Here is an 11,782-nt window from a genome sequence, read left to right on the forward strand (position 1 = left end):
CTCTGTAGTGGAAGTCACTGCATTAAAAACAGACATGACTCTGTAGTGGAAGTCACTGCTTTAATAACGGACATGACTCTGTAGTGGAAGTCACTGCATTAAAAACAGACATGACTCAGTAGTGGAAGTCACTGCATTAAAAACAGACATGACTCTGTAGTGGAAGTCACTGCATTAAACAGACATGACTCTGTAGTGGAAGTCACTGCATTAAAAACAGACATGACTCTGTAGTGGAAGTCACTGCATTAAAAACAGACATGACTCTGTAGTGGAAGTCACTGCATTAAAAACAGACATGACTCTGTAGTGGAAGTCACTGCATTAAAAACAGACATGACTCTGTAGTGGAGGTCACTGCATTATAAACAGACATGACTCTGTAGTGGAAGTCACTGCATTAAAAACAGACATGACTCTGTAGTGGAAGTCACTGCATTAAAAACAGACATGACTCTGTAGTGGAAGTCACTGCATTAAAAACAGACATGACTCTGTAGTGGAAGTCACTGCATTAAAAACAGACATGACTCTGTAGTGGAAGTCACTGCATTAAAAACAGACATGACTCTGTAGTGGAAGTCACTGCATTAAAAACAGACATGACTCTGTAGTGGAAGTCACTGCATTAAAAACATACATGACTCTGAAGTGGAAGTCACTGCATTAAAAACAGACATGACTCTGTAGTGGAAGTCAGTGCATTAAAAACAGACATTACTCTGTAGTGGAAGTCACTGCATTAAAAACAGACATGACTGTAGTGGAAGTCACTGCATTAAAAACAGACATGACTCTGTAGTGGAGATCACTGCATTAAAAACAGACATGACTCTGTCGTGGAAGACACTGCATTAAAAACAGACATGACTCTGTAGTGGAAGTCACTGCATTAAAAACAGACATGACTCTGTAGTGGAGATCACTGCATTAAAAACAGACATGACTCTGTAGTGGAAGTCACTGCATTAAAAACAGACATGACTGTAGTGGAAGTCACTGCATTAAAAACAGACATGACTCTGTAGTGGAAGTCACTGCATTAAAAACAGACATGACTCTGTAGTGGAAGTCACTGCATTAAAAACAGACATGACTCTGTAGTGGAAGTCACTGCATTAAAAACAGACATGACTGTAGTGGAAGTCACTGCATTAAAAACAGACTTGACTCTGTAGTGGAAGTCACTGCATTAAAAACAGACATGACTCTGTAGTGGAAGTCACTGCATTAAAAACAGACATGACTCTGTAGTGGAAGTCACTGCATTAAAAACATACATGACTCTGAGGTGGAAGTCACTGCATTAAAAACAGACATGACTCTGTAGTGGAAGTCACTGCATTAAAAACAGACATGACTCTGTAGTGGAAGTCACTGCATTAAAAACAGACATGACTCTGTAGTGGAAGTCAATGCATTAAAAACAGACATGACTCTGTAGTGGAAGTCACTGCATTAAAAACAGACATGACTCTGTAGTGGAAGTCACTGCATTAAAAACAGACATGACTCTGTAGTGGAAGTCACTGCATTAAAAACAGACATGACTCTGTAGTGGAAGTCACTGCATTAAAAACAGACATGACTCTGTAGTGGAAATCACTGCATTAAAAACAGACATGGCTCTGTAGTGGAAGTCACTGCATTAAAAACAGACATGACTCTGTAGTGGAAGTCACTGCATTAAAAACAGACATGACTCTGTAGTGGAAGTCACTGCATTAAAAACAGACATGACTCTGTAGTGGAAGTCACTGCATTAAAAACAGACATGACTCTGTAGTGGAAGTCACTGCATTAAAAACAGACATGACTCTGTAGTGGAAGTCACTGCATTAAAAACAGACATGACTCTGTAGTGGAAGTCACTGCATTAAAAACAGACATGACTCTGTAGTGGAAGTCACTGCATTAAAAACAGACATGACTGTAGTGGAAGTCACTGCATTAAAAACAGACTTGACTCTGTAGTGGAAGTCACTGCATTAAAAACAGACATGACTCTGTAGTGGAAGTCACTGCATTAAAAACAGACATGACTCTGTAGTGGAAGTCACTGCATTAAAAACAGACATGACTCTGTAGTGGAAGTCACTGCATTAAAAACATACATGACTCTGAAGTGGAAGTCACTGCATTAAAAACAGACATGACTCTGTAGTGGAAGTCAGTGCATTAAAAACAGACATTACTCTGTAGTGGAAGTCACTGCATTAAAAACAGACATGACTGTAGTGGAAGTCACTGCATTAAAAACAGACATGACTCTGTAGTGGAGATCACTGCATTAAAAACAGACATGACTCTGTAGTGGAAGACACTGCATTAAAAACAGACATGACTCTGTAGTGGAAGTCACTGCATTAAAAACAGACATGACTCTGTAGTGGAGATCACTGCATTAAAAACAGACATGACTCTGTAGTGGAAGTCACTGCATTAAAAACAGACATGACTGTAGTGGAAGTCACTGCATTAAAAACAGACATGACTCTGTAGTGGAAGTCACTGCATTAAAAACAGACATGACTCTGTAGTGGAAGTCACTGCATTAAAAACAGACATGACTCTGTAGTGGAAGTCACTGCATTAAAAACAGACATGACTGTAGTGGAAGTCACTGCATTAAAAACAGACTTGACTCTGTAGTGGAAGTCACTGCATTAAAAACAGACATGACTCTGTAGTGGAAGTCACTGCATTAAAAACAGACATGACTCTGTAGTGGAAGTCACTGCATTAAAAACATACATGACTCTGAGGTTGAAGTCACTGCATTAAAAACAGACATGACTCTGTAGTGGAAGTCACTGCATTAAAAACAGACATGACTCTGTAGTGGAAGTCACTGCATTAAAAACAGACATGACTCTGTAGTGGAAGTCAATGCATTAAAAACAGACATGACTCTGTAGTGGAAGTCACTGCATTAAAAACAGACATGACTCTGTAGTGGAAGTCACTGCATTAAAAACAGACATGACTCTGTAGTGGAAGTCACTGCATTAAAAACAGACATGACTCTGTAGTGGAAGTCACTGCATTAAAAACAGACATGACTCTGTAGTGGAAATCACTGCATTAAAAACAGACATGGCTCTGTAGTGGAAGTCACTGCATTAAAAACAGACATGACTCTGTAGTGGAAGTCACTGCATTAAAAACAGACATGACTCTGTAGTGGAAGTCACTGCATTAAAAACAGACATGACTCTGTAGTGGAAGTCACTGCATTAAAAACAGACATGACTCTGTAGTGGAAGTCACTGCATTAAAAACAGACATGACTCTGTAGTGGAAGTCACTGCATTAAAACAGACATGACTCTGTAGTGGAAGTCACTTCATTAAAAACAGACATGACTCTGTAGTGGAAGTCACTTCATTAAAAACAGACATGACTCTGTAGTGGAAGTCACTGCATTAAAAACAGACATGACTGTAGTGGAAGTCACTGCATTAAAAACAGACATTGACTCTGTAGTGGAAGTCACTGCATTAAAAACAGACATGACTCTGTAGTGGAAGTCACTGCATTAAAAACAGACATGACTCTGTAGTGGAAGTCACTGCATTAAAAACATACATGACTCTGAAGTGGAAGTCACTGCATTAAAAACAGACATGACTCTGTAGTGGAAGTCACTGCATTAAAAACAGACATGACTCTGTAGTGGAAGTCACTGCATTAAAAACAGACATGACTCTGTAGTGGAAGTCAATGCATTAAAAACAGACATGACTCTGTAGTGGAATTCACTGCATTAAAAACAGACATGACTCTGTAGTGGAAGTCACTGCATTAGAAACAGACATGACCCTGTAGTGGAATTCACTGCATTTAAAACAGACATGACTCTGTAGTGGAAGTCACTGCATTAAAAACAGACATGACTCTGTAGTGGAAGTCACTGCATTAGAAACAGACATGACTCTGTAGTGGAAGTCACTGCATTAAAAACAGACATGACTCTGTAGTGGAAGTCAATGCATTAAAAACAGACATGACTCTGTAGTGGAATTCACTGCATTAAAAACAGACATGACTCTGTAGTGGAAGTCACTGCATTAAAAACAGACATGACTGTAGTGGAAGTCACTGCATTAAAAACAGACATGACTCTGTAGTGGAAGTCACTGCATTAAAAACAGACATGACTCTGTAGTGGAAGTCACTGCATTAAAAACAGACATGACTCTGTAGTGGAAGTCACTGCATTAAAAACAGACATGACTCTGTAGTGGAAGTCACTGCATTAAAAACAGACATGACTCTGTAGTGGAAGTCACTGCATTAAAAACAGACATGACTCTGTGGTGGAAGTCAATGCATTAAAAACCGACATGACTCTTTAGTGGAAATCACTGCATTAAAAACAGACATGACTCTGTAGTGGAAGTCACTGCATTAAAAACAGACATGACTCTGTAGTGGAAATCACTGCATTAGAAACAGACATGACTCTGTAGTGGAAGTCACTGCATTAAAAACAGACATGACTCTGTAGTGGAAGTCAATACATTAAAAACAGACATGACTCTGTAGTGGAATTCACTGCATTAAAAACAGACATGACTCTGTAGTGGAAGTCACTGCATTAAAAACAGACATGACTCTGTAGTGGAAGTCACTGCATTAAAAACAGACATGACTCTGTAGTGGAAGTCACTGCATTAAAAACAGACATGACTCTGTAGTGGAAGTCACTGCATTAAAAACAGACATGACTCTGTAGTGGAAGTCACTGCATTAAAAACAGACATGACTCTGTAGTGGAAGTCACTGCATTAAAAACAGACATGACTCTGTAGTGGAAGTCACTGCATTAAAAACAGACATGACTCTGTAGTGGAAGTCACTGCATAGGCTCAAAATCAAGTCCAAATTCCATTGTCTGTGAACACTACAGTTCATCACTACATCCAGCTAGTAGAAGAGTCTGGCTGCTAAACTGCCCTGACTTGTCACCTTTTGAAAACGTTTGCTGCATCATGAAATAAAGAATATGACAAAGGAGACCCTGGACTATTTAGCAGCTGAAATCCTCAATCAGACAAGAATGAGACAGCATCTCACTTTCTAAACTCCAAACATTTAAAGTGTTGTTAAAAGAAGAGGTGATGCAACATGAATGTAAACATGACCCTATCCCAACTTTTTGAAATTTAAACAAGCATTTATTTTTCATAAAACAACACAAGAACAGTTTAGTTTCAACATTTACTATGTTGTCTTTGCAGAATTTTCGATTTAAACACATTGTTAAAATGATTTGCAAACCATCAAAATCAGATTTTATCTATTTTACACATCATCCCAGCTTTTTAGCATTGGGAATAAATGAACAGAATGAATGAAGGCCCTTAACGAACTGAAGGGGAAGCCCAACCACTTCACTAATGCTACAGTCCAAGTGTCCAATATCACCCCAATAAGAAATTAGATTACCAGGCTGACACACAGTAAGGTGATAACTTGGACCTTCCTGTGGAAAGCACCAGAAAATCCTCAGTGGTGAAAACTTAAATCACAGTCGGCTCACCTGTGGATCCAGGTTTTTCATTTCACTTTTAGTGAGTCTTTTAACAAACTTGGACGTGATAGTTTTCCCCAAACTGCCCCTTTTATTCATCATGTGCAGGTTTTTGTTACTTCACAGGAAGTGGTTTTGCAGTCAGGTTTATCTCCATTTTTTAGGGATGAAAAAATAATGGTTTGAATAATAAGTGAAAGATTTTAATGTGATTTCACTTAGAAAAGCTTGACCTGCAGATATAAAGTTTGAAATGTGGCTTATTTGGTTTCTGTATGTTTTAAGTATCTAAGGAGGTAAAATTCTATCATTTCCATCTGACAGTCGGAGGGCATTTAAAGTCAGTCCAAATGTCATCCAAAATAAGGATGCATGACTTGATAAAAATCTTTATGTAACATAGAGCCTGCTTTGACATAAATCAGCTTCTATCTGCTGCATGAAGAGACAATCAGTTCTCTGTTAATGAGCTCAACTCAAGCACAGCAGCTCTCACCATGTGATCATCTAGATGAAGGACCTCATTTTGACTTTTGATTTAATTGATCAGTCACAGTGAAAGACATTTAACAGAGGGGAGTTTGTATCTGGATAGGCCATCCCAATACTGACTTACCCTTTTAATTACAAATAAAGTCCATTCTCTCCCTCTCTCTCCCTCTCTCTCGCTCTGTCTCTCCATCTCTCTTAGCCTCTGGTACTTCAGTAGTCATCTCTTTAAATCTCTGGATCTGAGTCTCAACTTCGGTTGAATAAGGAGACGCTCCAAACTCAGGAGGGATATTGTGATTTTGTTTAACTGGATACAAAAATGCAGGCAATCAGGTAAGACACTTCAGGATGTAATCAGCAAAACAGCCAACTAAACTAAAAGATAAAAGTTAAATAGTCTCTTTCAGAAATGTTTTTAAGAGATGCAAAGAGAGAACTTCACTCACAGTTTTAGCAAATTCAAAGGAAAACTTGTCATCTTGATTTTCCCCTGTTTGAGTAAAGATGGGTGGAGATGGTTGCTTAAGGTCAGTTTTTAAATGTCAAGTGAAATCACGGAGTCACTTCAAAGCCTGACTTTTAACTTCATTTGTATAATGTCAGTGATTTCAGGAATTGTTATTTTTGTGGCAGACCTCATCCACCTTGTAATTTAGTTAAAAAACAACAGCTCACATAAACAGCAAATCTGTTGCCTGAAAATTTTTAACTTCCTTTTTGCTCTCTGACAGTCAGCTTTGTTTGTATCATCCTTTTCGGTGTCCAGATCCCTTTTAGCAGTTTTGTTATTGTTGAATCTTGTTTCCTAGGTCTCTGTTTGTCACAAAGTGGTCTTCAGATGTGCGTCTGGATGGGAAGACCGCAATAGTAACCGGGGCCAACATTGGGATAGGCAAGGAGACAGCCAAAGACCTGGCCGGCAGAGGCAAGCAAACAAAAGGACATATTTAGAAATGGACTAATGAGAACCATGGTTTCTTACAGGCTCGTTCTCTTTCACTGTGTGACTCAGCGGGAGATGTTTAAAGCTAACAAGCTAAGAAGAAAAACAAATATAATGATGTGGCTCAAGTATCAAACTGCTGAATTATGTAAAAGATTTGATGTTTGTGAGTGTAGGGATACTGGTTTCACTAAACTACAGCTGAAACCACAGGAGAGCAGAACACAGAGCTGGAAACACAAATAATGATGGCCATAAAGACAGAATGAGAAACACTGAGACACAGATTAATGACTCACAGTAACCTCACTGTGATTATATCTCAACACCATTAAGAAGTATTCATCTGTGTAGGTGCACGGGTGATTCTGGCCTGCAGAGACATGGCCAAAGCAGAGCAGGCTGCTCGTGACATCATGAGGGAGGTGAAGGGAGCCAAGGTAGTCGCCAAGCAACTGGATTTGGCTGACACCAAATCGATCTGCCAGTTTGCAGAGAACGTCTACAACTGTGAGTGTAACACGGGTAACGACACACACAACATACAAAGATGAAATACAGGATTTAAAAGATTGTGTTACAGGTAACTTATCTTGTTTCCAGCTGAGAAGTCTCTGCACTTCCTGATCAACAACGCAGGTGTGGCGATCTGCTCATACGGCCTCACAGTGGACGGATATGAAACGCAGTTTGGAGTCAATCACTTGGGTAGGAGATACAGATATTAAGAATACACAGTTTATGTGTTTAGTCCATCATCAGGCTGTCTGAGGTGATTCAAAACTCAATTGTTGCAGGGGCGTGTCCAGTCTTTTATGACTGAGGTGGCCCAGCAGGGGCACTGACTTGAACTATAGATGTTTGATTCCTTCATATAGATGTTTAACTTTAAAAAGAAACACTTCTTAAAGGACTCAAAAAGAAGATTTATGTCCAAGGTCACAATTAAAAGTCATAACACAAAAATATGCAACATTAAAATGCAAAGCTAGCTACAAAACTGCAGAAGTGTTCATTTTAAATCCCACCTCTAACAAGGCAAAGAGCCATTCACAGCTCAGGATTGTGGGACGGCACCAGGGGTGGCCAATCAGATTTCAATGCCACCCCTAGCGATCCCTTTGGACACGCCCCTGCCTGTGATGAACCCTTTCTAAGTTTTATTTGGCATTTGATTTTGGTGTTTTCTCCCTTCTCCCTCTTTTCTTCTTCCCCCAACCCTCAGGTCACTTCTTCCTGACCTTTCTGTTACTGGACTTGCTGAAACACTCAGCCCCATCCCGCGTCATAAACCTCTCCTCTGGAGCTCACGCCCTGGGAAAGATCGAGTTTGATGACCTGAAGGGCGAGAAAAACTACCACCCAGTCCGGGCCTACGCACAGAGCAAGCTGGCCAACATCCTGTTCACCAAAGAGCTGGCCAAAAGGACTGAAGGTAGGGTGTGTGTGTGTGTATCAGAGATGCATGTCTCTGTCTGTGCCTCTTTGTTCCCTGAGAATGCTTAAAAAATTGATCTGCATCTGTTGCCAACGTGAGAGTCTCATGCTTCAACCACAACTGCTCAGGGCAAGAGCTGGAGCAGGGAGGAACATGTTCACAGGAAACACATTTGTCTCCAGAATCAATCATTGCTCCACCCACCACACCTTATTTTCCCATTTCACTTTCAATACAGTACTGTTCAAACCTTTCTATCACTGTAGTCTCATGATGTAACAAACCATGCAAGAGTTGTCTCTGAAATCAAAAACCATTTCTCTCTAATTAAAAAAGATGGTACAGGAGTCATGACTGGTTATCTGTTCTACGTTTACTACTCTTTGATTTTCAGCTCTCGGTGTGTCCACCTACTCTGTGGATCCCGGCATGGTGAACACTGAGATAACAAGACATTTCAGGCGTCCTCTTGGGTATTTAGTCAAAACCTTCAACTTCCTAATCAAGACCCCAGCAGAGGGAGCCAACACCACTGTCTACTGCACCGTCACTCCTGAGAACGAGCTGCTCAATGGAGGATTCTACAGGTCGGTCTGACATCAAGGTTTAATTAACTAAAGCATTAGTTAAAGTTGTTTGAATGAAATGAGGTTGAGAACTTGAGAGGGCAGCCTCCAGGTGGCATTGCACAACCACATGATTTAACAACCAGGTGTCATGATTCTTTGGTATATATCAATGTCACAGAATCAGGATGTTGTGAATGACTAGTCAAGTCATAAAGGCTTGCTCTGTGCATCACTCTGAGCTACAGTACACATCGAATACAAAAAGTAAACCTGCATTTAAGTGCATCCTCAGCTATAAACAGTAAAAGTATCAGTAGTTGCATAAATGCATTAAAATAACTCTTTAAGAGATAGTCTGTTATTCTGTAATATGTAGAAACCTTCATTCATCATATGTTCCTTGTTTTATTCTGACCCCAATCACAGTAGAGGGGATTCAGGTCGCTTTTATCATTTGTTTAATGTGCAGGGTGTGTATACTTCAAATATTGAATCCAAATATGTATTATTATTATTATTATTATTATTATTATTATTGTTGTTGTTGTTGTTATTATTATTAATGTTATTATTATTATTATTATTATTATTATTATTATTATTATTATTATTATTAATGTTATTATTATTATTATTATTATTATTATTATTATTATTATTATTATAATTATTATTGTTGTTGTTGTTGTTATTATTATTAATGTTATTATTATCATTATTATTATTATTATTAATATTATTATTATAATTATTATTATTACTGGTATTAGTATTATTAATGTTTTTATTATTATTATTATTATTATTAGTAGTAGTAGTATTATAATTATTAGTATTAGTATTAGTATTATTAGTATTACTATTACGATTTTTCAGAATTCCTTTGTTCATCACAAGTTCACAAATTATATACAAGTTATACAAAACCAACAATAAGAATCCCCCCCCCCCAAAAAAAACTAAATAAATAAAAAACAAACAGTACAAAGAAAAGGGAGATAAACATAAGGAAACAAGGTAAATAAACGAAGAGTGTAAATAAACAGAAAAATAAAAATAAATAAATAAAAACATTCCTCTTGGTGATGTTGAGAGGTTAACATGTCACAATATTACCTTTCAGAATTATACATGATGTACATTAGAAAGGACAGATTAATCGAGCATCAAATATCATCACAGTCATCTTCTCCAATGATTTCCAGATAGGGACTCCCTATAGATCAGAGTACCTCAGTGTTAGTATTCATTCTGTAAATAAGCTATTCAAAAGGAGCTATCCTGCCCACTTCATCTCTCCATTCACTAAAACTGACCATCTGTTTGACTTCCAATGCCTCAGCACCATCCTGCAGCCTGTTTTAAAAGCTCATTTACAGACAGATTAGCCTCCTCTGGTAAAATACCCTCTACACATAATGCTGGGCTCTTAGTAAACTCTGTTTAACAAATTACTTATACATTTGACTATAGCTGACCAGATTTCACATTGTCACATTTCACAACAGGGGTTATTGGACACCCTCAAAAATATCAAGGCTGGGGCTTCGACAGGACCACAGTTGTTGTAGATGTAATAAAAAACATTGGCACTATCTTAATGTTGCTTTACTTTCCTTCCAGGGACTGTGCGCAGGCAGAGAACTGCAGGGCAGGTAGTGATGACGGCACTGCCTTGAAGCTGTGGGCTGTGAGCTGCCACCTGCTTGGCATCCGCTGGAGATAAACTCACAGACTTAAATAATACATCTCTTCATGCATGAAGCAATATATGCAGCAGTCTGAAAGTCATTGTGTTAATGCTACGTTTGGTGAATGCTGAAGATGGTATGTATGTGATGGACGATAACTTGTGCACGTCGGTAGAATTAAATCACTTGTTGTAACAGAGTGTGATTGCTGAGCTTGTCATGAAGTGTGAGAAAGGATGAGATGTTTACAGATTGGAGAAAGAAATGAGCTGCTGCCAATAAAACAATCACTGATGAATCCAAACTGCTGTGTGTTTGATTATGACTCAAACAAACAGCATGATTAAGTCTTGGTTGTGTCACAAGCTCTTATTTTGAAGGGGTTCTTCAATATTTACCAATTTTTATGTGTGAATAGATTTCGTGGTAACACTTCACAATAATGGAACAGTTTTTTAGTTAAGGTATGGTAGTTAACAGTTACTTCATGCATCTGTTCATATATGTCCAAATTTGCTGGACATACCAGTTGTTGTTTGGGATAATTGCATATGAACAGCCTCGCAGGCTGTATATATATATATATATATATATATATATATATATATATATATATATATACAGTATATCAACACACACACACACACACACACACACACACACACACATATATATACAGTACATGAACACCCATATATGTGTGTAAATACTGTAGATAGATATATGCATATTTATATATACACACACCATTCAGTTTGTTCTCAGAAATATGAGGTTTTAAAATCCAGCCTGTGAGGCTGTTCATATGCAATTATCATTAAAAAACTTGTATGTCCAGCAAATTTGGTCATATATGAACTGATGTATGAAGTAACTGTTAATTGCCATACCTTAACTAATAATGTATTAAACATGTAGTCATTACATGAAGTCATAGTGACAGAATCATTAGTTGATGGTGAACATCAGAAATGAATAATTAATTCATACAGAAATTCATCCTGAGTCATGCATTACTTCAACATGAATTAAGCATTATTTCTCTAAGAAAACGGTTCCATTATTGTAAATTTGACTTAGGGTGAACTCAAGTGGCCATAATTATTATTGCAA

The 11,782-nt window shown here is 38.1% G+C and overlaps 1 protein-coding gene across 1 annotated transcript; it reads left to right on the forward strand.

The window, feature by feature from the left end:
- The first annotated feature begins 6,233 nt into the window (after positions 1–6,233).
- si:dkey-73n8.3 (uncharacterized protein LOC100150965 homolog) lies at positions 6,234–10,967 on the forward strand. Its single transcript, XM_034706671.1, has 7 exons — positions 6,234–6,361; positions 6,838–6,953; positions 7,326–7,481; positions 7,575–7,679; positions 8,197–8,406; positions 8,804–8,996; positions 10,602–10,967. Exons 1-7 carry the CDS (start codon positions 6,348–6,350, stop codon positions 10,702–10,704), a joined length of 897 nt encoding a protein of 298 aa, XP_034562562.1. The 5' UTR covers positions 6,234–6,347; the 3' UTR covers positions 10,705–10,967.
- The last annotated feature ends 815 nt before the right edge of the window (positions 10,968–11,782 follow it).

The sequence above is a fragment of the Notolabrus celidotus genome, chromosome 17 (genome assembly GCF_009762535.1).
Source record: "Notolabrus celidotus isolate fNotCel1 chromosome 17, fNotCel1.pri, whole genome shotgun sequence".
NCBI lineage: Eukaryota > Metazoa > Chordata > Actinopteri > Labriformes > Labridae > Notolabrus > Notolabrus celidotus.

Excerpts from the sequence above, each read along its gene's own strand:
- si:dkey-73n8.3 (XM_034706671.1), top strand. Across the intron at positions 6,954-7,325 it reads CAAAGACCTGGCCGGCAGAG|GTGCACGGGTGATTCTGGCC; the intron begins GCAAGCAAACAA and ends TCATCTGTGTAG. Across the intron at positions 8,997-10,601 it reads CTCAATGGAGGATTCTACAG|GGACTGTGCGCAGGCAGAGA; the intron begins GTCGGTCTGACA and ends CTTTCCTTCCAG.